General features: G+C 40.1%; 1 protein-coding gene across 2 annotated transcripts; it reads right to left on the reverse strand.

Moving 5' to 3' along the window:
* Positions 1-89: 89 nt before the first annotated feature.
* On the reverse strand, positions 90-27,571 carry slc43a1a (solute carrier family 43 member 1a). 2 transcript variants are annotated; one of them, XM_046031444.1, is made up of 16 exons: positions 27,442-27,571; positions 27,225-27,280; positions 21,091-21,254; positions 19,501-19,693; positions 17,790-17,845; positions 15,594-15,670; positions 7,506-7,598; positions 6,930-7,063; positions 6,686-6,813; positions 4,875-5,021; positions 4,745-4,780; positions 4,510-4,645; positions 4,143-4,272; positions 3,943-4,016; positions 3,032-3,155; positions 90-2,682 (listed from the first exon to the last, which is right to left on the reverse strand). In XM_046031444.1, the coding sequence occupies exons 3-16, from the start codon at positions 21,242-21,244 to the stop codon at positions 2,485-2,487; spliced, it is 1,680 nt and encodes a 559-aa protein (XP_045887400.1). In that variant the 5' UTR covers positions 21,245-21,254; positions 27,225-27,280; positions 27,442-27,571; the 3' UTR covers positions 90-2,484. The 2 variants fall into 2 exon arrangements, with proteins under 2 accessions (XP_045887400.1, XP_045887399.1); XM_046031443.1 differs by having other exon boundaries at positions 26,868-27,280.

Consider the following 27,571-nt stretch of genomic DNA (forward strand, 5'->3'; position numbering starts at 1 on the left):
TGACAAACAGAGCTGATGCTGAGGCTCTTTTGCTGCTGTGAGAGAATTGTTTGAATGGATGGCAAAAAAAAGTCACTTAAGACAGTACGTTTACATTCATATGTTTATTTGTTTATCAAATACATAAGCTGGATATTGGTTGAAGGCAAGAAAGAAAGGTGCACATTTAGCATGACATACCAACGCTTTAACCCCAAGGGTTGAGAGATGAGGTGAGCCACTGTAGATGATAGTCTTAAAATATTAGATGATTTAATTTTGTGTAAGAGACTGTCAGAGGTGTTGATTCATGCTGCAACTATTGGTAAGTACAAGGGAGTCACATTACCTTAAACCCCATTTGGCAGTATTTGTCAGGTTTAATAGAGGGCTAACAGCAACTTAGTGACGTACCAAAAGGTTAGATAGTTCTTACTGGAATTGTTGGTACATTTGTCTCAGACATTACAAAATACTGTACTACAGACAGAGGAATGAAACAACCTTAATCGAACAGGAAAACCTCAAACACAGATTGAAATGCTTACTGCACTTAACAGCATTTAAACTAAACTACTCAAAGTACATCCTCAGAGATGACAACCAAGCTGAATCAACACCTGGGACAATCAACACGAACCAAACATTTTAACCAAACTGGTATTTACTGCATGATTAAAGTATTGTGTTGTAAGGCATTCCGGTGTGTTCTCCTGAGGAAAAGTGCCGTCCTGTCGACTAGCTTGCAGTCCCTATACATGGCTTTGGTTGATGGAAAAAGGCACGTACTTAAAACAAAAAACAGAATCTCCTTTAAAGTGAGAGAGCAAAGATTCAAGAGGCTGAACCAGACAGCAGGAGAGAAGTTCATCAGAAAAGAAAGGGAAAATCTGCTTGAGCTGTCCTGACACTGAAATGGATAGAGTCAAAAAAAAATAATAATTTATACATTACAGCTGATTGCATAGATCTACATCATGTTGTTGCTGTGTGCAGAACCAACATGAAGAACGCAAATTTTTCTGTTTTGATCTGCAGCAGCCAGTTGAAAAAAAGGGATCAAGGGCTGCAACTAGATTTGTCTTTTTAATGTGAATTTGAGCATCCAAGCAGAAAAATCACAGGGAAAAAAATCAAGTTTAGCCACAGCCAGTGTCTCCTCGGCCATCAGTTAATATACTGTACACACCCATATCTAGTAAAGCAAGCAGAATATGTAATAAAATACAAGACACACCTCAGTTCCTTCTACAAAAAACAATTCTGGTGGATGTTGGTTTGCTCCAAAATCAATACATGACTAACGCAAAAAGGCAAAAGCAGAATACACATCTCCAATCATCTGAGCTTCATTTATAATTAGCACACTACAAAAGAACATTTACTGATGCTGAAACCAACGCTTCCCTTTTCAATGCTACTGCAGCTAGAGTATAAAAAGACACTTAAATACATATTCATACACACACTAGTTCATTTCTGTGCATAAAGCAGTACAAAGTGTTTCATTAACTTTGACACACACTGTGTGTCAGAATTTAAAAATCAGTCATACTTTTCCTCGTTAAATTTCCATAAAAATGGTTTTTTTTTTACATATCAAAATTGCGGAAATACAAAGGGCTGACTCAGTAATACCTCTAAAGAACATGACTGCACAAGGAGAAATTCAATTTGGGTGTTTTGACTATCAAATTATTAACATTTCCTAATGTGAGAAAAACAGATGGACAGACATAGGGGTCGGCTGCAGAGAGACAGTACAAAAAAGGAAACAGAGGAGGTAGATGAGGTGTCTCTACAACCAGCCTATCTGTGTGTGTGTGTGAATAACTGGGCTCTGAAAATGTCCCAAAAGCTTCTTCACATGTACCAGAATTCTGGTATTCAGATGTTCACATGCTTTGCATTTTCTTCGCCAGCTTGTATGCGTTTAACAGTGTTTTATAGATAGCTTTTGCTTAAGGGATTACAGTAGAAACAGCACAATATACTAAGAGTTTGCTTCGGTAAACGCACTTCTGAAACAATACTGAAGTAGATTGTGTAGCTCTCCTAGTGTCTTTAAGCTGTTCTTTGGTGTCAGTGAGGATTGTGATGATTATCTTTGAAAACTATGTAACAGTATTTCAAGTACCGTGATATCCACAGTTCTGACACACAGGCCATACTGGGATGTGTGCATGTGTCTTTGCGTGTGCTTATGAGTGAAATCTATGGCTTTAAATCACACTAATTTGGCTCTTTGAACTAAACCAAAATAAATAAAGAGCTACAAATGATGATGACACTGCTTCTCCCAAAATCACAAGTAACTTAAAGTCTAATTCTGAGTCATATAAAAAAGAGGATTGTATTTGCTCTGTGAAATGGTTTATGGTGAGCAAAATGTGCACCAGCAATGTCCAAAAACAACAACACTGTAAATATGTGTGGATGAGTGGATCGCTGGTGCTCATTTTGAAGGCACATCCAAAAATAAATCCTACAGTTCCCCAAATCGCTCTAAGCCTCTACGGCAGTGAGGCCGTTGCTGTGAGGTTTGTAGCCGTTGGCCTCGTTGTGGTTGAGCACCAGCATTTCCTGTTCGGCGGCCCGTTTGTCTCTCGCCTCCTTTTCCCTCACCAGTTGTCTGCGGTGATAGAACAGGTAACCCGGCAACAGGAAGCCAGCCAATGAGAGGATCAGCAGGCCGAGGTTGATCTGAGGGGTAGTTGGATGACACAGGTGGATCGTTACAATCATACACTTCCTAGTGGGTGTCAGAGTTTATTTTGAATATCAGCCATCAGGGAAAAGGGAATGAGCAAATGAGAAAAACTGAGTCAGAGGTTATTTCTGTGGGATTATGTGGTTATAATGTAGCAAACATGCAAATAAATTGATTGAGCATACAGCAGTTATAATTTCTCTACAAAATGTAATTTATGTGCTTCAAAACATTTTTTTACGGTGCTCAAAATGTCTCATTGCGCCCTCGGAACTGAGACACAAATATAACTCCATACATCGCTGGAGGTGTTTGGAGTTGGAGATAAGTGTGCATCCTCACCCAGTACGGGTCTCCTTTCAGTGGTCCCACCATGGCGATGAAGAGGGGCTGCTGCAGCAGAGCGATCACAGCGCTGATCATGGACTGGAGGCCTGTCAGGGTGCCAAAGTGGTTGGACGGGTAGCTGTGGGAGAGATACGGGTGGTTAACAAAAGTTTGAAACACCAAATGAAATGACAGTGAGCCCCACATCAGTAAGGAAAATGCTATAAAACAAATGAGCTGTTGCTTTCTGTGGTACAAATTTATGATGGGAAACTGTTAATCACTGCCAGAGTCTAAGAGCACAGAAGAAGCAATATAGGAAACCGAGACAGTGAGCTCTTCTCAGCTCATAAAACACTCAATGTAACTTTTTAGTGAGTTATGTTTTGATTGGATGCTGAAAGCCTGTCGTAGTGATTTTTACATTCCTCCAGTTAACATAGGGACATATTTCTGCTGCGTACAGGCCCACACGCTGTCTTGTGTGGTAATGGACTACCACGAAACCTACATGACAACATGTTCTGTAATTATTTACATCATTTAATATTGTAATGCATTTTTCAGCAGTAGACTTTTGATTTAATTGAGCCTTTTGATAAAAGAATATGTTGAGTGGTTGCAGTGGTGTGGTTGTTTAACACACATAATACAGCATCACCTACTTTTGTACCACATCTGGTTGCCTTTATCACATTGTAAAGTGCTGCTTTGTTTGGTGTTTATATGGTGCTGGAAAACAGCTCTAAATGGGTCAGGAAATAGTCTTGTCAGGTCTCAAATATTATTCTCTTGTAAACTTGCACGTTTATTATCTTATTAATGAACTGGAAACTAGGTTATGCTTTTCCATTTCCTCTAAGATGTGAATGCGTTACACAGAGCTTCAGATGGTGTGGTTTATGAGGTGGCTCTGCAGCACTCACACAGCAGCATAAAGGCCTCCACAGCAGGAGTGGATGAAGCCTCGGACCATAGTGTGGAGGATGAAGGTCAAGATCTGAGGAAGGAAAAGAGTAAAGAAGCGACACAATCAATGGATCTGAGCGTTGGATCGATTTATTCTTTGCTTGTTCTCTGGCTGCCATTACGTGTGTGTGTGTTCAGGTGTGTGTGTTTGTGCTACCTGTAGAGGCAGATTGTCTATGAGGCAGCAGCATCCAAAAATGAGCAGCAGCATGTTGGTGAGAATAAAGGCTCTCATGGCGTTTGTCACTTTCTGGATCTTACTGTCTCTCTTGGGTCCACTGGTCTGTCTGATGGGGGAGGTGTTTTAACATTAATAGTATGCTGGACTATTATAATGGACCATTATAATGACACCATCCAACATTAACATGCATTGTCTGTCACATCTGGTTTCATCAAACAAAATGGACCATGTCATGTTTAGAATATTCACGATTTTCTTGAATGTAGACACTGTGATTTGTATCAATTGTATCAATACTGTTGATTCTACAACTTTTAAACTGTCATGACTTGACATTTACCTCTGCTCTGTAGCTGGGGAGACAGTCTTGTCCTCTTTACACTCCTTCATCCTCCAGTCCATGATGTATCCAATAAGAGGACATGTGGCCAGGCACAGAAGCTGCAGTGTGCCAAAAATGGACGAGTAGAAACTCACTGAAGGAGGACATATTAAATCAAATTAAGATGAAGAAAAAAACACATATGCCAGACACGAAGTATACAAATTTAAAGATGTTTTATTACCCTACTCACCTTTCTCTTTTGCCTCTATCACCAGCTGCTCAGATGCTGAAATACAAAACAAAGACCCACTCTGTCAGTAAGTCTTTTATGTTTAACAGTAATTGTTTGCTGAGAATGTGGTTGAGGGTTTGACACTCACGATGCTCTTTACCGTGGGTGACCATAAACTCCAGCATCTTGTTCATCGCCCCCATGAAGAAGATGATCCTCAACTGGGTCATCCCCATGGTAATCAGACTCCACAGGAAGATGGGAGAGAACACAGACCGACGGAAGGGAACAGCGTCTGAGAGAGGAGGAGACGTTCAGTGTTGTCCAACGTGAGTTCATTCATTTACTTTCATACACAAAGAGAAGTTAAGAGCAGGTGATTAGGATTTTGTTCTAGTCAGAGTTTAAATGCATAAGCTGTGCGGCATCCAGTCTGTCATTCTTTCAGCAAAGCAGTCATATATATATATATGTATATAAATATATATATATATATAGTCATATATAAGTCATATATAAACCAGGGGGTCGCAACCCACAGAGGGATGACCCCTTCTATCCTGTTAAAGGTTCATTGTGTAAGTTTTAGTGGCATCTATTTGTGAGGGTTGCAGATTGCAACCAACGGCTCAATCACCGCTTACCCCTCCCTTTGCAAGCACGTAGTAGAAACTATAGCAACTTTTCTACTGCACAGCACCAGCTGGACTCACCTCGACTCTGCTTGCCTTGTTTTGGTTTTCCACTGTGGAAAAGTTGTACCTGTCCCTGCTTCCAGGTACTTTTTTTCATATCACCTCTGCCGAGGTTCCAAGCAAGCTGAGGCAATACTAAAATGTGACTTGAAAACATGGAAGACTACTCATTGGTCAGAGAGAATCGTCCATAATCACTGCATCATCATTGTGCGCGCCGGACAGAGGCCAGCAACAGAAAGTTTTATATTTTACAATTTTCATACGTTATTTCATCACTAAATCCACTTCTGAGAAGTTTTGAGGTGAGAAATCATCTGTGTAGATTTCGAATATTGACAGTCTTACAAAAATTGATGGTGGAACAAAATTGTGCTTGAAAGTTTTTGGAGTTGAGGAACTCCACAAGTGGCGGACCCACGGGAAGAGCTCCCGAGGCCGGCCAGCCGCCCGCTCACAGGGCCCTCTGGTCCCGCCGTCACACAGACCGCTGCAGCAACAACGGCAGAGGAAATTCTGAGTAATGTTGAAATGTGTTAACTTAAATCTAGAGACAGCTGTGTGTGTGTCGCATTACGTTGTGTGTGGCGTTGCTATGACGACCAGCTACGTTGATGGGTTCTGTCTCTGGGTACTATCTGCAATGGAAAACGGAGCACGGCTAAACCGAGTCGAGGTGAGTTGAGCTGGTACTGGTAATGGAAAAACGGCATATGTTGGCCGACACGCTCTGTCGGCTCTTGTGCTAAATAATACGTGTGGTCCTCCATTTGTCCAAATATCACTTCTCTTCTTACTTCTAACAAACCAGATGACTACTACTACTAGGACTTCTTCTTCTTCTTCTTCTTCGTACGTATTCAATGTAGTGACGGAAGGTGCTCTGTAGAGTAGTTTGTCTGTTTGGGCTACTGTAGAAAAATGGCAGTATGTATGTAGATGGAAATGGCTCATTCTAAGGTAATAAAAACATAACGGTTCATTATGTAGGGTCTTAATTCACCACGAAGTTGCATTTCTGGCAATATATCTTCCTAAATATTACACACTGAACCTTTAATAATCTCGTGACCCCTCAGATATTTTTGTGAAGTCAGAAAAAAGCAAATTTCTGCACAATGAATTGTTTCTTTTAAGACTTTTCTTGTAAATGAGGGGTCCCAAGTTTTGTTTTAAAGGGACACAATCCAAAAAAAGGAGAGGTATTGATATAAAGCATGAATGGTTTCAAGCATAGCAGTTGTGTGTGTGTTTGTTGACTCACTGGGTTCAGCGTCAGTTCCATTAGGAAGTTTCTCTGTCGAATGTCGGACGTCTCCATTTTTCTGGCTCAGTCTCTTTCCAACAACCTTCTGGTCTGACGAAGGCAGCTCTTGTAGTGTTAGGATCTTGCTGTTTTATATATAAACATACACACACATTGAGGTTAGATGAATGAGCGATGTTCTGATAAACATTTTTTGTGTCTCTGGAAAGAGACAAAGCGACAGGCTGGCATCCACACTGACCTGTAGTCTACCTCGTCAGGTGTTGGGAAACCTTCTGTGGGCCAGTTGAGGAAACAGTTGAAAAAGACAGACCCGGCAAGACCCGCCCACACCCACATGATAACCTGGAAGGACACGCCGGCATCGTAGATCAGCTGGAAAGAAGAGAGAGGGGGTTATTATATTTTTCAAGCAACATGCACTTACTTTTAAAGGTGCATTCATTTATGTTTTTAGCCACTTGGGGGCAACAGAACACTGACATATTGTCACCTAGTAAAGTTGGTGAACATGGTAACAAACTTTTGCTTATCTATACTTCCACACAACATTAGTCATGTTCTTAAGTTTGATGCTGCAGGTAGCTTGACCACAACTTCTCCCAAAAAAACCCTCACTGACTGAAAATTTTTTTGATACTTTTGTTGAGAAGAAATTCCAATTTTGCTCGCTGATTTCACCCACAATGTTCATTATGTAGTACTATGGCTATACAGTTTATTTACATGGTTTATTTGAGAAAATTATTTGAGTAGTTATTTGAGAAAACTGTGAATATTATCTTCAATTTCTTCTAATATACCCTTCGTAATGTACCTTGACTCCAGGGAAGGTGACAGCAGAGGAGGCGTAAGAACCAATCATCAGAGACATGATGGTGGAGCTCAGAGAACCAAACATGTTGGGGAGCTGCAGGGACAGAGGATAGGAGAAATAAGAAATGATATATATAGACACATTAGATGTCAGTTATTACACTAATAAAAAATGTTAGACCTCAACAGCATGAAATACATTCAGCCTGTGTGTGTAACATCTCAGGGTTGTCATGAGTCAAAAAATAATCTAAGTGTAGTATGTTATTTTGACCAACAGAGGGCAGACAGCTGCTTTATGTAACCAGGATGAACCACACTGAGGAGTTTCTTTAGACACTGAACTGCTCCTGCCTATAGAGTTTGCACCCGGTAACCCATCTCTCCCTCTGCAGAGCAGACTCATTAAAAAAATACTAGTTTCCATGTCATGAGGAAACAAGAAACAAAGCCATGACCCAGTTTGGTTCCAGACTCCACAGTTCAAACACAGACTAAGCTATACTCAGGCAGACATCCACCGTCTTTATTCTTGCTAGTTCAACAAATTCTTTGAGGTAGGATTAAACATGTGGAGGCCGATCTATAGTCAGTTCTCAATGAAATTCAGAGGGCTCTGTGGACCCAGCGTGGGGACATTCATGACACACAGTAAAGGGGACAAGGTGGCGGGCACCAGGCACTAACACATCATATATCAGGTCGACCTATTTACAATAGTAAGAAGCTTAGCAAACATAACAATGACCTATTGTGCTGCCAGCACACTCGGTGTCTTTTGATTAGAATCTTAAATGGGTCAATTACAATTATAAAATCACATGTGTGGGATTTTAGGTGTGTTGCATGACAAGTTCATTATTCTCTTTCAACATGGATCAGGGTTATCCAAACTTTTGCTAGCATCCCCTAATCTCCCCGCGGGTTCGGGGTTCACTGTGTCGTGTCAGTGTTCCTTTCTTTTTTCCTCCCACAGGTGTGTGCATTTTCAAATGACGTCAAGTCACAGTTGGGAAATTGGGAACACAAGCAACATTTTTTTCACACTTTTAGCAATTAATGAAAACAATAAACCAACCAATTCAGAACGTTATTTACTATTCTAAGATGAAGAAATGAATATAAGCATTGTAAAAAGTATTTCAGTTCCCATTAAAGTTATCTAAACCTGAATTAAATGATTTTTTTGGCCACTTCAGGGCAGGACAACAAGCCCAAATAGGGGCTTATAAATTATGATATATAAAAAAACTATGTTGCATTGCATCAACATAGAGCTGTGCAATTAATTTAATTTTAATCTCAAATACAACTTTGGCTTCTACTGATTATAATAACAAGTTAATGGAAAAAAACAATCAGTGGAACTTGTTTTGTCTTAGAAATTTACAGCTGTAGCTCTTGTCCTTCCCTAAAAGTCCAAACTCACTTTCTGCCAGGCTGTGATTCAGTTCAGCTCAAGTTGACATGACCTGGGGTTATAACTGCTATAACTTTAACATTATTGGCTTTAGCCTGTGGCATTTTACACTTCCCCATACAGGATAAGCGGGCATAGTTAATGGATGGATTATTATTTATACTTACACTAAACCAGGAGTGTTGCTTTACCTGGTCCGTGCTTGTAAAATATCTACTATGTCCGCGTCTTCTAACGTCATTCCAATTTATAGTTTTCTCACTGCTGGTTTAAGTCACTGCATCTCTGGACAGAACACCACGTTTGTATTTCAGCGTTATTTAGCGCAACTCGTTACATTCCGCACTGAAATACAATATATCTCACTATATAGTATAGTTCACCTACCACCTGCTTTGCTTTACATCACGCACACGCACACACACACACACACACACACACACACACACACACACACACGTACACACACACACACACACAGAGCCCCCTTAGAGCCCCCTCAGAGCCCATCCCCCCCACAAAGCAGTCAACTACGGGAAACACTGCTCTGCTGTCATCCTCTTGCGCTCTACATGCTGTTTAAAGTTAATAATGTTGAATTACTATTTCTTATTTCAGGGGCTATTTAGGATTTTGGGGTAATGCAAATATAATAATGTTTTAAAAAGAAGCATTAAATTTTAAAATTCAAATAAATTAATGATGTTTCTTAAGTCAATGAGTAATGTGAAATTATGAAACATGAAATGGTATTTAATTTGGTGAAGAGCACATTATGACTTGTTAGGACTCAACACTCAAAGTTTACTTGGGACTTGTCAGACTTGACAAGCTGTGAGATTGTCTTCGGACTTGCCTGTCTCGATCGGTCCGGCTTACTTGTGACTTGGTCCCACCTCCGGCTCTTAAGGTGCTAAATAACCAGCTAGCCGCTAACTTAGTCTACAGCTGGGTCTTTAGAGGTTTTTTTGAAAACAGCTGCCTGCTGCAGCTGGAATTGACAAATGTGAGAGGGGTGAGAGTGAAACAAAACAGTAAAGTTGGAGGTCGGGAAACCAAAACAACAAGATGAAAGAGGCTATAAAGTTTCGTAGAGCTGAAGGCAACTGCAGAGTGCCAAGCGATAATTATCTGTGGGTTTGTTACTGTTATGGCAGAGAATTGTGTCCTCTTACATTTAATCTTTTATGCATGTTCTTTTACTATTATTATTATTACTATTTTACTATTATTGTTATATCTTATATATATATATATATCCTTATCCTTCTTCTATATTCCTTATGTTAGTCTGTCCACATTTATTAAGGTTTAGGTCAGAGCTGTGAGATTGTTTTTGTGTTTTTCTTTCTTGCTGTTCCTCTCCTCTCCTTGCATGTGCATTCAAGGCCGGGAGAGGATCTCGATTCCCCAAAACATAGAAACCTAGACTGTGTAAATGATTATCTTTTTAAAATGTTATATGCTTTATAATGATGCAGTCACAAAACCTTGATATTTATTTATACACTTGCAGAGGTCTCACTGGTGGGTCAGAATTTATGAAATAACTCACAGGGAAGAGTTTCCAGGAAGTTTATAACCCCATATGGACATTCCTCAGTCCAGTAAGATGTAAAGGTGGATGGATGTAGGTGAGAATTTACATGTGAGCTTTTCTGTGAAAGTAGATGTTTTTGTGAGGGGGTCAGCTGCCGTCTGGACATCAGCCGATGGTGATGGTTTATGTCTGGTTGTGTGTGTGTGCCTGTGTTTTGTAGAAGGAAGCATGAGATCACCTCAGAGCTGACACAACAGCAATTTGGCAGGTAAACAGGAAAAAAAGCCTTCCTGAGGATGTTCAAGAGAAAGAGCCTGACTGTCTGAGCGACATCAGAAAAATATCCCAGGGAACACCCGTCCTCATTCAGCTCTTCTGAGAATCGAAATACCTCACAGCCTGTCTGTGGCCATGTGATCTACAGCGCTGGACTGTCGAGGTTTGTGGTATGTAGGCGAGAGGGCCCTCAGCACACAGGGGATTTTGCATCTCTTACTAATGTTAAAGCAAAGATATTCCAGCCATGTGAGATATCAGCTAACGGACGTTTGCTTTCAGAAGGGTGGTAGCAGCACCCCTAGTGTGTCTGAGAGATAAATGTGTGAGGCAGAAAGTAAAGACAAAGCGTGACATGTGTGTGTGCATGTGCCAGCAGCAGGCGTGATTCCCACTGCTGAGTTCTGGCAGTTCTCATAAAATACATATTTCACACAGGGCCTTGCAGCACATGCCCTGCATGCTAACGCTGCCAGGGGGACGTGAAAAGAAACCACGCGTGACTCTGTAGAGGCACACGAGGGTCAATTGCTGTCAGAGAGTCACACACAAATGGAGATTTGGCCGTTCACTTGTCACGACTAATTAGCTCAGGCTCTACTCCTGCTGTGCTCACCCACTTGGGTGTTGTAAGACTTTGGCACTGAGTTTAATTAAGACCTTAATCACCGAGAGAACGGGCCAAATAGTAGCTTAATGAGCACTGAAGTTTTAATGCAGCTCTGAACATGTGGGTAGAGAGGTAGAATACGGGAGGAGAAAGTGGAATAACAGGGAACAGGAAAGGAAGAAGAAAGAGAGTTGTAGAAAACTAAGCAAGGATAGGCTGCGGCTTCAGCCCCTCTCTGTCTATGCAGCTCTCAGCAGGAACCACTAAACACACAGCTGATTAGCGCTGGCTTCTTCTCTCCACCTCAGTTCTCTGAAGCCATTTCTCACAGATTGGTCAAACCATTTTCCCTCACAGTGCTCTTGTTCAGCTTCAGTAAGACTTTTATAACACAAAAGTGGTCTAATGTAAAGTGGTCCGACTGCCCTCTATGGAAGCCTCTAACCATGAAGTGTGACTCTCGCTTCTTGAGCTTTCTTTGTATTTTACCCAAGAGTCATTCCCAAATGCCCAAGTTTGTTGAGCAAATTTAAAAGAAGCTCAGCCAATCTTTCTGCACTTTGATCAGACAGGCCCCTGCATGCAGCCAGTACTGTTGAAGGGCAATGCCATGGAAGAGGACTGTCCTCACGCCTTCAATACCAATGTGACACAGGCAACACACAAACTTGCAGGCATACCGTACATAGTTAATATTCATCTTTAATGGTAGTTAAGTACACTTGCTGAAGGTTGTGTGCTTCTGAAAGGCTAGTGTGAATCCACCTCTATGATATGCAACAGTGCCCTTACATGAACTTCAAAATCACAAGGGTGTGTTTGCATGGGTAATGAGGCTAGAGATCAGTCTCAACCAAATATTAGGAAAAAAGTTGTTTTGCAGGTCAGTTTTTAATAGTTTTTGCAAAGGAAGAAAAAAGATGTATCCACATTCAACCATGGAGCAAACCTCAAACTTTTATCAAGTTAAGAAACAACTTTTACAGTTCAATAGGAAACAATCTCCAAAATTCAAGGCAGCAGTAGACCAGAGGGGTAAAATTCAAATTTTTGTCAAGGAGTCCAGTGTCTGATGAGAACATTATAGTGGCTGCTCTTTTAAAAAAGGCTCTATCTCTGTAGGGATCGTTTCCATAAAGATGTCAGGCACACAGAGGCACAATTGCCCACAAGGATTACGTTGCAGCCCTGTCTCATTGCTGCTGACTGCAGTGTGCTCGCTCAGTACTACTGGACCAATTTTAAAAAATATTGTCCCAATTAGTCACATAGACACAAAACTATGGGAAAATAGGGTCCAGATTGAAAAATACAGAAGTTATCCTGAAATAAAACAGTCACACACTGCACACTGCAATCTTTCAGATGAACTAATGCTGTGTGACTCATTGATTTACAACTTATTGGCTACATCTGAGGAATTTGTATTTCTCTGCCAGCTTTTGTTTGCAACGAGACTTTATGTATTATTACTATACACAGTAAATGTGCGCACAACACGAGGGAATTAACTACTTCGATCAAGGTCACGCAGTTAAATTATTTCACCAGCAATGTTCAAAACATTCCTTAAAGTTTAAATGTTGTATGTTATGATATTATGGTATGTGTTTTGTGCTAGAAACTTGTTTAATTTCCCCACTACACCAGCTAATAATAACATGTATTTTATTGTTGCTATTGTTGCATATTATTATTAGCCATGCGTAACTGTATCAAATCATATGACAGACCCTCAGTATCAGAGGATTGTGTCCTTCATTATTGGTAATTGAATATAGAAGGACGCTTGTTTGTTCCTTAAACAATAACTCAATAGAACAGGTTTGTCTTGTTTCATAATCCATTTGAGCTATCAACCTCAAGCACATGGTTTAAATCATGCTGGCATGAGTGTGCATGCGTGCGTGCTTGTGTGTGTGTGTCTCAGTCTGCCATCATTTGCTCAACAACAGCGTGGAGGTCAGTCAATGCTTGTACAGCCAACCCCATTAGAGATGGAAAGAGGGAGGGAAAGAGAGACGCAGGGGTCAGACAGGGACAAAGAGAAGGGGGAGGTGAACATTACTCAAGTGTTTGTGTGTGATTAATGGAATAGAAAGAGCACAGTGTCTTCCTGTGCTAGGGTTATGTGAGCGTGTGTTAGTGGCCAAACACTAAAATGTTGCTGTGATGCTGCTACAACGAGTCACAAGGAAGCAAACAGGTTCTGATTCCATTGGAGATGCCACATGACGTGTATCTTCATTGCCAGGATTCATCACTGTATGTGCATGTGTGTGTGAGAGAGAGAGAGACTCGTGTGAAACTAAGGCTCCGTGAATATGTGCACTTGTGTCATGTTGTCAGCTTGAATCATGCTTTGCACTGTGTGATGGATTAATTCCTGCTACATTTTTTATCGATCAACTAATTTATAGGAGACAGTTTGGCTGATAGATCAATTACCCCATAACAGACACACCAGCTGACACATTAACCCAGTGCAAGGGGAGCTCACAATCAATATAGTAGGGGCAAGTTCATCAGATATACACACAAGGTGGGCACCAAGCCAGGCCATAAGAAGAACAGAACAAACAAAACTGTGGTAACTAACTGCAACCCAAAGAAAACAAAAAACAATTAACTCTATACAATTGTATTATGTTGCATGTATACGTTTTTACAATTGTATTAGAAACAATAATAATAAATAATAGAAAACATATTCAAAACCAACCAGCTACCCAGCCGACCCCTACTTGGGTTTAATGTAATTGTCTCAACAATCACCAAATAGACCTTTACGTGCACCATATCTCAATAGGGAACAAACTTCTTTGATGTTTTCCTTCTGTAAAACAGCCACATCAGCTGTTATTTCACATTGCTAGCAATTTTCAGTGAGATCTGGTGGCACAGTTGACTTTAATATGGATGGACAGAGACATATGTCTCAGCTCTTCTTTTCCACAGAACCAGCCTAAAGTCAGCACACAGAGTCAGAGGAGAGGGTCATCTGTCCATACTCAGCTTGGACCCTCATTATCTAAACATCTGTTTCGTGTTCGTCTCCCTGTGTGTACATAACCATTCGTACATCCACACGTGTGCACAGTCATGCCGAGTTGAAAAGGTTCTGCATCGATTTTCTGCTGACTGCCGGACGGTACAGAGACACAAGTGAGAGAGCGGGAAGATAAGAAGACGGGGACAAAGGAAGAAGGAAGGAAGCAAGAGAGGAGGGAAGAGACAGTGGAGAGAAAGTGTGGCCTTGAGTGTTTTGAATAGAGGTGAGTGGGCCGGGCTTTGTGGAGGGTGTGTGGTGAACTACAGGCTGTTATTGGCGGAGACAAATCTGGCAGAAGTCACGTGCAACTCGAATGGAAACATTGTTAACACTCACATGTAGTACCGATACGCAACACAAACCTAAATGCTTGCAAGGACACAAGAGACAGCGGCAACAATAAAACACACTTGATAATGTTGGTACCAGCTGACATATCACACGCAAATACACATGCCTGATGTGAATGTCAACAAACACGGCTCCCAGTCACAACGCAAACTGTGTCCTCAGCTGAGATAAATAGAGGCCTCGACCACGCTGAGACTCTCAGCTACCAAAACCCACCTGCTCATTAGTTCCAGGAACATCACCCAACATCAGTACTGCAGAATATGAGTTATGTAACCACGACAGACACATTTAATTTTGTCAGAGAAAAAAGGTGCCAACATGTGACAGATAAAAATTATCCTGACTACATGATTATTTAACATGATGAAACTCCCAAACACGGTCTATTCCACAGTTGAGTGGCCATTTCCTTTTTCTCCCTCGTTGTCATATTTTTCTGTCACAACAGGTCTTACGCACAGACGTTAAAAACAAGCACAACGGCCATCAAAATACGGGTATCGCTGAGCATGTGGGCAGAAACTCACCCACCAAAACAATGAAACCTGGCACAGAGAAGAGTGATTGTCTCCTTACAGCATTCATAACAAGACCAGAGAAGAGACAATTATACTACTCATGCTGTAAATCAGAAGCTAGCTGTCCCTGGCAGTCTGAAAACAACTACACAACATCTGCAGTGTGTACATCTGCAACACACTGATGATTTATGTACAGTTTGTGCTACTGATTGTCTAATAATCACAACACTACCCTCATGTGTATATATCAGTATTATTCTTCCTCTATTAATCAGTCAGAACTTATTTACTGTTTCCTGCTGGTTGTGTGTCTCACCGTGAGAGAGGTGAAGGTCAAGCAGATGCCTCCAAAGCCGTTCAGGGAGAGAGCCAAGAAAATGAGCTCTGACAGAACTGAAGAGAAAAGAGGAACACAGAAGAAGAGTTAATGCCAGTCTGTTCCCTCTCAGAGCAAGAGGAGGACATGTCTTCCAGCGTGTCCACTAAAAGGCTTAAAAGGTTTACAAATTTGAAGATGATGCGAAAGGTGGATATATACAGGTTAAAACAAAACATTTCAGATTCAGCTACAAAATTTCCAAACATCTCAACGGTTTAACTAATTACTCACTGTTTATTTGCCTATTTTTACTTTTCTGTTTCTTATCAGATTTTAATCATAATGTTTTGGGGTTTCTGTCCCATTCTTGTGCATGTGATATCTCAGGAATACCTTGAAAGAACTTCTTCAAATTTAGGAAAAACTTCCACCTGGATGTTTTTAGTTGAACCAGTTAGGATTTGGTGGTCTAAGGTCACTGTGACCTCATAAACGCACTTGGCCATAACTCAAGACTTGATGATGTTAATTATTCAGCACCATAACTCAGAAACAGATGGGGAGATTGACTACTCGCGATCCTGTGAGTGAGTTCTCACCTGTAGCTTTGCATCTAAAAAGGCCAGTAGAAAACAAAAGCACAACGTTTTTTTAGCTACACTCTATAAAAATCAATCTTTACATATTAATCAATCACATGTGTACCTGTTTAGCCACTACATCTGTAATAATCCTTCATTAATCAGTGTAACAATGTGTATTCACTGAAATCATACATTCACCAATATCGTAATTTAACCAAAAAATACAAGTATTCCAAGTATTATTATTACAAGTTTTCCAAGTATTCAATACGTATATTATGTGAGTGTGGAGAGACATGGATATAAAAAGCACCTGCTGGAATTTTACCACATGTCAAACACCTTGTATTGTTATTTTTGACGAAAGGCGCTAAACAAATAAAGTATGTTGAATTGAATGATTGAACCCAACTGGTTGGTGGGGGAATACTAGGGAGGAAATTCTATTTTTTTGTGTTTTTGCTTGTTTTTGTGTTCTTGCATTGCTCTTAATGTACATACACAAAACAAGCATTAACAAACAGGACAACAAGCACAGCAAAAACAGACCCAAACTACAGTGTACAGTACACACATGCACACAACCGTAAACAAAACAACATTTGTAGACGGCAAGACAATAGTATAGTGGAGCAGAGTGCAAAGGATGCTGGACCTAATATTTTTGTCCATGTATTATTATGTTCATGAGGTCTGTAGATACAATATATACAGTATAAACAACAGCTACTGAATTACCAGAATGATGAATAAATAGTAAATAGTATACAGGTAAATGTAAGAGTGAGAGTCGCAGGGTTATTGCACAGGAATTGTTCCTGACACTGCATGTCTGGAGTAAATTGTTTATCACAGTAATGGCCTGTGGTTAGAAATTAATAAAGCTACGTTACATAAGTTAATTTTTGCAAACTGCCATGAGCATTTAAAACATAATAGATAATATGTTGGGACAAAAATAAGGAAAGATGTGGGGGGCAAGATACAGGCTCTGCTAGATGATTCAACAGGCACTTTTTTGATGCCCTTATAAATTGGAAGCAGCAGTAGTAGACCTCAATAAACAGGCTGTAGGAATTTTTTAAAAATTAGGTAGCACACAGGCAACACCAGCTAAGCCACCGTGATTTAAAAATGTAGTGTGGATGCTGACTATTGGCCATTGTTACGAACCTGACCCTGATTTCAGTCACACTCCGACCATCTGAAACTATGTCGTTTCCATTGCAGCCTGATGCAACCAGTAAGACAGTTGTGAAAGAAGGGGTGTGAAGAATGTGGAGGAAATAATTTGGGGATATGGATACGTTAACATGGAGAATGTTGCTCTTCCAGTTGAACAGCTGGCCTTTTTAAATTAAACCATGACCTCAGGTGGTGTGCTTCCAGCTATCTCTCAGAACTTACACTGAACGACAACTGAGTGAAGCTTCTGACTGAGTGGAATATTTTTGATGCAACACAATATTCAGATAAACGTGTTGGCCACAATAAGTATTTGTATCTTACAGATTTGTTCTGTCACATATTTCTTTTGATATATATATATTGTTAATAATATATTTATATCTAGTGTGTGTGTGTGTATGTGGTGTGTGTTTGTACTCACCATGAGGGTCATGGGCAGATATGGCCATCATACCACAGGACAGAGCGAAACACGAACTACAACAAAAGAAAAAGGACATTCTAAATTCGTGCGTACTTTATCAGTTGTTATCTGCCAAAGACTGAAACTGTCAGCAGCCTGAATGTTTAAACATATGCAGCTCCAGATAAACTTCTCATTATCCATTTTTATCAATTTTCATCTTGCGTGGCTATTCAATTTCATAACCGCTAAAATGACAGAGAGAAAGTGTGTGTGAGTCTGAAGTTTCTTTTTTTAGATTTTATTTAACTGAGTCTATTTGCCCTGTTCTGAAGATAATACTGACATCCCTCTCTATTCAGACAGTAAAGAGCTGTATAATTGTATGAGAAAGTGTGGTTGTGGTCACACCCAATGAGAAATAATTTCACTACTGACTATACACACAATGTGCATGCACAACAACTCTATTGCCCTACCTACATTCCTTGATTGAGTAGACAACATAGATAATCCTTGTGTAATAATTACAAAATTATCCATTATTTTCTCTATCTTTTATGCATATTCTCAACCCAATATGTAGAATAATACTGAAGTGGTAGGCCTTCCCTTTGCCACATGATGGGCTTGCACATCTGATAAAGTCTGACAAAATACAGAAATGAGCATAAAGCATTGATGTTACAACAAATATAGAAATATTTCATGTTTTAAAAGTTATATGGGGTACCTATAAACAAGTATATATTCTATGGAAGCGTAATGCAGTTACTTGAGAAAAAAAGTCTGCCCTGTTTTTCGAAATTAACAAAATACTTATCTCAGAATTATTAGATAAGTTTTCATGATAATATTTTAGCATGCTGAAAGTCATATATATATATATATATATATATATATATATATATATAATATCATTATATCACAGAGGGCCGTGAAAGAAACAACTAAGTGCTGGTGAATTAACAGTCTGTGTTTGTAAAGTCGTTCAGCCGTTTAAGTAAACGTGTGGTGCAAATGAGTGACACTGTTTAGCACTGATATAAGATATAGATGTACAAGTTAAACTAAATTTTCTGACATAAATAACATAAAAGTGCAGTGCACTACAGTGCAGTTGAGTCATTGTTAATCTGCCAAAGAGTGAAACTGTCAGTAGTTTAGCAGCCTGACTGTTTACATATGCAGCTACAGATTAACATCTAATTTTTAATTTTTATTAACTTTCATCTCATTATCAAAGAGTCTGGTATGGCTATTCAATTTCACAGCTGCTAAAATTGTGAATGAGGGAATGTGTGTGTGTGTGTCTGTGTGTGTGTGTGTTTATATTTGCGCATTTCTGAAGATACTACTGGCATCCCGCTGTATAATTGCATGTGAAAGTACAGTTGTCTTCACACCCAATTAGAAAGAATTTTACTACTTACTATAGACACGAAGTGCATACACACATTCTAGTGCCTCACCTACATTCATTCATCCACACACACAGTCTCTTGCCACTTTCAGAATGTGCTCTGCCTGCTTTTTTTGACTACTGTTGGCTCCTTTTTTATGAAGCTTTAACTTCAGAATCATAACATTTATAAAGTCAAACCTCCAAATGACAATTTTTCATCAAGTTTAGGTGTTTGTGAATTATACTGAACATAGAAACTTTAACACATAATCCCTACAGACGAGCTCATTCCCTCAGAAATGTGACTACTTTTACAACCATTACCTGCCCACCAGGCGAAGTGGGCGTGGCCCAAACTTGTCCATCAGGATACCGAGTGGCAGGGTGGCAGCGCTGAGCAAGAATGAGCCAATTGTGAAGCCCAGATTCAGCATCTCCTCCTGGTCCACACAGCTGAGCCACTCTTCCACCTCACTGCCAGATGAGTTGCCCAGAGACACGACCACGGACTCGTTGACTGTGGGAGCCGGGTGTGGATGGTAGAGTGATAAGAGTACGTACAGAGAAAGCCCAATCAAACACATTTCTTTTTAATACTTTGCTCTAATCTTTGCCTCTTTGTAGTACATTGATGCAAAACTTGTATCTCAAAAAATAATCAAACAGAAGTTAGACATAAGCCATCAGTGAGAAGGAGTAGACAACATAGATAGACACCATTGTTACAAACCCTTGTGTAATAATTTTAAAATGAACCATTTTTTTCTCTTTTTTCCTGAATTTTCTGAACCCAACATGTAGAAAAGTACTGAAGTGGTTAGCCTTCCACATACTGGGCTTGTGCATTTGATAAAGTTAACAAAATACAGAAATGAGAATAAAGCATTGATGTTACAACAAATATGGACAAATGTTTCAAAAGTTATATGAGGTATATTTAAACAAATATATATTCTATGGAAGCATAATGCATTCACTTGAGAAAGAAAATCGTGCAAGAAGCTCTCACCAGCAAGAACGGATGCTGATGATAATCAGCCTCTCTCTCCAACAAAAACAGTGCTTGGCCTGTAGTAGTATTGACCAATCACGTTTGAGCGGACTTTGGTTAGATGCAGGCAAACAGTCCGTGTGGAAAGCATAAGAGGTGGAACACATTGGCCAAAATGCATCCTCGGAACCTATCGGCTATTGTCTGATGACGATTTAGCTTTTCACCAAATTTGGAAACCTCGAGATTAGCTATTTTAATATTAATTGTTAGCTTTTTAAAAAAAATGTATCTGCATTCAAAATCTTCATCAGACAACAGACAACGGGTTCAGAGATTGGTAATCAGACGAGAAGGGTTTATCTGCAGTCTCGCAAGCTACATGTCACACCCACTTAACTGTATGCCACACCCACTTTACTACATGCCACACCCATTTTACTACACAACACGCCCCCTGAGATAATAACTCCCTGGATTAACGTTACTTATTTAAAACCAACCCATGATGATTTCCTAAACCTGTAGCTTTGGTACCTTAACCAAACAAAACTATGACCATTTAGAGGGCGTCTCATGTAGTAGGTATGTTCTGTGGACCTACAGACAAACTTGGTTCAGACTGTAACAATGACTGGTGTACAGAAGAGGAAGTCTTGGCCCGGATATCCATTATCCGGAGATCTGTTTGCAACACCCTGAAATATGGCCGTTGCCGATGCGTTGAGATCGGTTAGACCCAGGAAAATAAACTGTTGTTACCAAACTCCAACTAAAATAGATAAATTTTTTAATGTGGGATCTTATGTGCTGTGTAAAAACACTAATCACTTAAATAAAACACAAATCATCAATGTCGTTGAAGTTGTTAAAGCAAAAACAAACAAAAACTTTATGGTTAGTGAGGCAGATTTTGATTTTACCTGAGCACAGGTGGGAGTAGAAGCCTTCTCTTTTCAGCATGATGAGCAGGGAGCCCCAGCCCAGCAGCACAGCCGAACACAGCAAGTTTTCAATTACTGCCGTCACCGCCATCCACCAGCGCCTCCTGTAGGCCTGGAGGAGAGAGGGCGCCATCGCTGCTGCTCTGTGATAGAGGAGGGGGGAGGGACAGTGGCAGATGGAGGGAGAAGATGGGAAGGGAGTGGATAGGAAGAAATGAATTTAAATGTTCACGCAAGGTTTCATTAAAGAAACTGGATGCAACAACTATGAAACAGTCTTAACTGAATATATATATCACGTTACCTTCCTCTATATATATAAATAAAAGCCACATACATTAAATTCATTTAGCTGACGCTTTTCCCAAAGTGACTTACAATTGCTATATTTATCTGAAGTTGCACGCCCCTGGAGCAACTAGGGGTTAAGTGTCTGGCTCAGGGACACATTGGTGGATATGTCGCAGTGAGATTCGAACCCTGGTCTCCCACACCACAGGCATGGCATATATGTTATAAAGTAGTCATATATGTTGTAAAGTAGATAAACTGAATCTCTTTAGGAATGTATGATACAGCATACAAAAGTGCCTTAGCTAGTTTGCAAGGCTTGTCACTCGATCAGCCTTTATACAAATAGACAAGAAAATATATAAAAACAAAAAGCAAAAAGATAACAAGATAATAATATGCCAACTAATTACTTTCATTATTGATCAACCTACAATTGACTTTCTTGTTGAGGCAAATGTCCATCACAATTTCCAAGACCACAACATGAACTCTTCAAATGTTTTGTTTTGTCTGATCAACAGTCAATAACGCAACGATATTTGATTAACTATCATTGGAGAGTAAGAAAAAAGCAAATATTCACACTTGAGAAGCCCAAATTAGAGAAATTTTTGCTCAAAAAATGCTTAAACCTTTATTCGATTATCAAATGTTTGCCACTTAATTTTCCGCTGATTGACATATCAGTTGCAGCTCCAATACAAACAGTACAAAACACAAACAGTTAACACTACAGTTTAAAGCTGTTCCAACTTGAGCTTAAAAGGATCCCAGTCATGATCCATTATGAGTTCTGTGGGTAAGACGTTCCACATATTGTTAACCAGAACAGAGAGAGCCGTTTGTCCACATAAGGGTTTAAAAAAGGGTTCCTTTTTTCACTCAGTTAACTTCCACAAATAAAATAATCTGTGATAATTCATTAAGTTTACTCCAGTGGGGAGACCTGAGGAAGTCCCTCAAGACAGGACATTCTTCTCTCAGATTGCCTAATGGGTGTCAACTCCCCATGTTACCAGCGATTGTTTTGTAAATCGTACCTCACACCTTGCACTGCATTGTTCTCAGAAATGCTCCCACTCTGCTATCAACAGAACAGCTATTTCACCCTTGATTTTGACCGATGGAAACAATGTCGAGCACTCTGTCTGTCTGTCTGCTTTTGTTCTGGAAATAGGCACAGCATCTTAAAAGGGTGACATTTGCACCTGAAAGCAGCACAGAGTTGCACTCAAGGAGTCTTTCAACAACAAGTAGCCACAGTTTGGCTTTGGGGTTATCTCGCTGGTATTAACAGTTCAAAAGTGAATAGTGGTACAGCTTTTATGTAAACAATACAGACACTAACAAAACAGAAATCTGACACTTATGACGTTGCTGACCAAACAAAGTCAGGTTTGTCATGACCACCTGGAAACACACACACACATCTGGAAAGCTTCTAAACAAAACAAGAAAGATCCAAATATAACCAGCATATCTTCAGCTTGTGTGTGTGTGTTGTATGGGTGAGAGGGAGAGAGAGGATCTAATGGGAAAGATTTATGTCTGCTTACGTGCTCAAGAGGCGTACGTGTAATGCAATTAACTATGTCCAGTGAACAGCCTTAGTGCTGAAAACAGTGTTTGAAAATTCCCTTTAACTGTAACACCGCTTGCTGAAAACGCCTTCAGCACACACACACCACTCCCCAACTTTCAACGATGCAAGAGAGCAAGACGACGCTCATGAAACAACAAGAGCGTCGTATTGAGAAGACAGAGCATAACAAGACAAGAGATCAACCGCAGTAACGAGGCTAACTTGTTCGTTCTGGGTGTCTATAATCAGGGGTGAGACTTTAATTAAATTAGGGCTGCAACTAACAATTGTTTTAATAATTGCAATATCCCAGAGCCCAACGTTACTTCAGCAAATGTCTTGTTTAGTCCAACCAACAGTCCAAAATCTAAAATATTCAACTGACTGTGATGTAAGACCAAGAAGAGCAGCCAATTCTCACATTAGAGAAGCTGGAACTATACATTTGTTGGCATTTTTGCAAGAAAAATTAATAAAACATTTATCGAAATAGCTGCAGAATAATTTCTGCCTATAAAATAATTGATTAATCGACTAACCTTTGCAGCTCTACTGGAAATACTGTATATCTCAATATTGACATGACTCTAACAGCTCAGTCTTTCCCCAGTCCATGGCTTCCTGACATATGAATGACAGCACTTGTGAAGGCTTCATGTTCCTGTTTATTTTTTATTGTTTATTAAATCAAACTGAACACATTTCACCATGTTAGGGGTATATCTTCCTCTTCGGACACTTATCATACAATATGTATCATAGATGCTTCATAAATAACGTTTTGTGCAAACGACCTGTACCATGACACCATCGTTGCCATAGGACACATCTCATATACATACATTCTTAATGAGTTAACCTGCGAATTGTTAACATCAACACAAACCCTTTGCCTGTGAACATCCTGTGATGCTAAAAATAGCAAAGCTATTTTACGGACTTCTTGTTTGGAGAGGATGTAGTAGGCAGGTTTCCCACTAGCTCCTACAGTCAAGTCAAAAGAGCTTTCAGTGAAAAGAGCATGAGTCTGTGAGTATTTTATACCTCCAACAAACCGCTAAAGATGCCTGAAGCAGGGAAACAAGCGAAAGAAGATGAAACTGTGGGAGCTACTGCTGCTAAAAATAGTATAACAATGGCAGACATTTCCAAGATGCTGGCAGAGGATGCAAAACCTGTGGTAAAGTGATCCTGACCTATCTTTAATCTCGACTGTGCCGTCCTGTCAGCGTCAGCGCATCACGTTCACTACTCACTAACTGTGCTGCTCCTCATTAGGTTTCTTGTATAACAATGACTTGACTAAAGGCAGGGTGGACCCAAAAACCAGAATGTCTGCATTTAACATAATTATATTAATGAATAAAGCTGGCACTACTACACATGCTTTCCCCACTGAATGCCAGTTTCTGCATGCTGTGTCACTCAGAGCACCATTAATCCTTTCCATGCCCCCTCTGTCTGACCAAAAACACTAAGATACTGTCTTGTGTCTTTATGGAACATTTCAGACAAGTATTACGTGCAGAACCAGTCTTGAAACTGACCACGTTGCAAAAACCAGGACGGTAAATGTTATAAAGTATTTGTTAGTGTGTTAATCCAGCAGAATGGACAGACAGAACAGTCACAGTCCATTTAAGGCCTCTGTATAGAGGCTTCTGTCACATGATGGATTCGATTTACGGTGCTGGGCCTGCAACACACTCAGGAGACAATGTTGTAAATGCAACACAGAGTCACTGCTACAGAGTGAGTGTGTGTGTGTGTATGTGTGTGCGTGTGTGTGTGTGTGTGTTCGACAAAGGCATTATCAGCTGCTCCACAGTGAGTGTTTCAGATCAGGTTATATGACCATGTGCAACTGATGCAAGACACAGGAGTCATGCCAGTTCAAGACAGGGATCTGGCCCTGTTGCCTCCTCCTCCTCTCAGTTTCCCGCCTGTTTGGCTTATTATGGCAGCAGTTACCTGGAAAACGTCACGTCATTATGGAGAACACTGACAGGCTGACGACAATTACAACTATAGGAGGCCTTGGTGATAAGAAGGAGTATCCTGGTGTTTGTGAGGCGGGAAGATTCAACGCACATAGCAAAGACTTGAAAACAAGCTAAAACATGAGAAAGGAAATTAAATATGGTTGGCAGGCAGTTGTGAGCCCTTCTCATAACACAGTGGAGTGTGTGTGTGTGTGTAGGGAGAGCAGGTGAAGTCTGCACTAAGACACCATATAAGGAAGCTGCTTCCTGAAATACCTGAGCACCAGTGACTGATGCAATCTTGCCATGCCATGACCAATTTCACTGTTATGGCCATGGAGAGCGTTGGTATTTATAGGGAAGGGGGTTATATTAAGCTATATATTATATTTACGTTAGTTAGGATTAAAAACAATTTTTTCTGCTGCTTCTGTATTAAAATTTGAGTTGACCACTTTTAATTCATCACGTGTCCTGCTTCCTTTCAAGTCTTTCTGATAATGCTCCCATCCAGCCCTGCTCTCTTTTCCCCGCGGGGATGTTTCTGACCTCGACCAGCCGTGTTTATCAACCTCTGCAGGACATAAAGGACGGCAGGGCAAACTCTTTATCCTCACAAGTTTCCAAGAAAATAAACCACGCTCTCTAGGAGCCTCTGTTCCCCGAGGAGTCCAAAAAAGCGCAACCCCCGAGGCTTCCCGGCCGGCAAGCAGCTGTCTCTCCGCGGGAGGCCGCTGCAAAGATCCGTCCTGAACCGCGTGCTGTCCAAAATCTCAAAAAGTGGTGGATAACACACCTGCCTACAGGTGACACAGTGAGGGAGGCATAAAGAGCAACATATGGCAAAAGAATTTTATAATTGTGCTGGAATGATTAATTGATAAATCAATTAATAAACAGAGAATCAATTGCCAACGCCTAATTGATTAATCATTTAGCAAAGTAATTTCAGAAACAAAAAAGTAGCAAACAAAACATATGTCAGGTCTTGCTTCTCAAATTTGAGGATCTGACGCTTTTCTGTGTTATTCGTCACTGTAAATTGAATATGCTTGGGGTTTGGACTGACGGTCAGAGAAAATAAGAACTTAAAGATGTCACCTTGCGGTCTGGGAAAAATGTGAGGATGATGTTTCACTATTTATATTGAATAATAACAAAATAAATTAATAAATAAATAATAGTTGCAGTCCCCATGTAGCTTATAAGACAACTTAGCCTACTTTTGCCACTGTGGTTATCACTGCCTTTGCACAGTTTCTGAATAACTTTATGAAACACAACCAACTTAAACACGTAATTTCCTGGGCTACATGTGTCCTTATTCTCAGGTAATTTTTATATTAAATCATAAAATATTTCTTAAAAATCTGACTTTAAGTGCCGCCCATGAAGGCAACAAAGGCGATGTCTTTATTTTACCAACCAAACGTGTCTGCCACAAATGCTTTTGGCTAAAACGGTGATAACATTTAAATGAGAGTTTAGTAAAACGCACAAATCTAATTGCAGCCACGAGCTTATAGACATAGCCTACCTACTAAGAGAACTGACAGAAAGCAAGAGCTTCCTTCTCAAAGAAAGACACAAACTACTGTAAAAGCACGAGAAGTCACTTCCGACAAATCTTCTCACCTTCATTTTATTTCCTACTGACACTTTCACCCTCTCTGTGAAGACAATGAGCCTTTTACATATATTCGCGGGTTTAATATGCTACAGCATATGTAGCCTACACACTGCCTTTTGTGTAGACTATATAACGTAAAAAAACGGCCAAGTCTCAGTTTCATGCCACGTGTTATGCCGCCACATTAGGCACGTTATTACAGTATAGCCTACACACTTACTGTGGCAACATAGTGAACACTAGAGAAAAAAACTCATAGTCTACTTACTTCAGTTTTATGTCTTCTTAGAGAGGAAAATGCTTGAAATGAAAAGGCCTTTGTTGCTCAAAATGAGGGAAAAAGTCGACTCTCACATCTGCTTGTTGTTCTCTATGATTAGCAGCCTAAGCAATGGGAGCCTGAATTAAACCGTTTCCTTCTGCTTCCTTTCTCTCTTGTAGAGATTTCATAGTAGCCTAATCCTCAAGACTCCACACTTCTTTTCTCTCTCATGTTTCATTAGAGACTCCCCCTCTTCTCCTCCTAATTTGACTTCTAATTCCCTCCCTCTTTCAGTGACTTTCTAAAGCCACCACCCTGCTGCCTTTCTTCACCACTGGATCACAGGACAGGACAAATCTTTACCTCAACTCGCTCCGTGCAAATGTCCCTTGTGGATTCTGCAGCCGAGGATTAAAATGCTTAAAATACAAACAAAATGTGAGAACACATTAGGCTACATAAACGTCTACAAAAGCAAATTCGTTTAGCAATACAGTCTGCAGAAAGACTATGTCCTATAGTCTATGCAACAGGGATAAACAATAATAATGATAGCTAATGATGTTAAAACAAGACAAACCTAATACTAGATAGCCTACTAGTACAAGATTTTACTGCTGTTGTGACCTATCCTTTTTGCAGTGTTGGGTTCATACAGAACAATAAACACCTGTTTTTACAAGTTTATAGAGCAGTTCTGACAAAACTTG

The sequence above is a fragment of the Micropterus dolomieu genome, linkage group LG19, assembly GCF_021292245.1.
Source record: "Micropterus dolomieu isolate WLL.071019.BEF.003 ecotype Adirondacks linkage group LG19, ASM2129224v1, whole genome shotgun sequence".
Classification (NCBI taxonomy): Eukaryota; Metazoa; Chordata; class Actinopteri; order Centrarchiformes; family Centrarchidae; genus Micropterus; species Micropterus dolomieu.

What these genes read in the sequence shown, in the direction of transcription:
- slc43a1a (XM_046031444.1), bottom strand. Translation starts at nt 21,244, where the DNA reads ATGGCGCCCTCTCTCCTCCAGGCCTACAGGAGGCGCTGGTGGATGGCG. An exon ending in TCACCTTCCCTGGAGTCAAG is followed by an intron (nt 7,064 to 7,505) that starts GTACATTACGAA and finishes TCTTCTTTCCAG; the next exon opens with CTGATCTACGATGCCGGCGT. An exon ending in TGGAACTGACGCTGAACCCA is followed by an intron (nt 5,022 to 6,685) that starts GTGAGTCAACAA and finishes CTCCTCTCTCAG; the next exon opens with ACGCTGTTCCCTTCCGTCGG.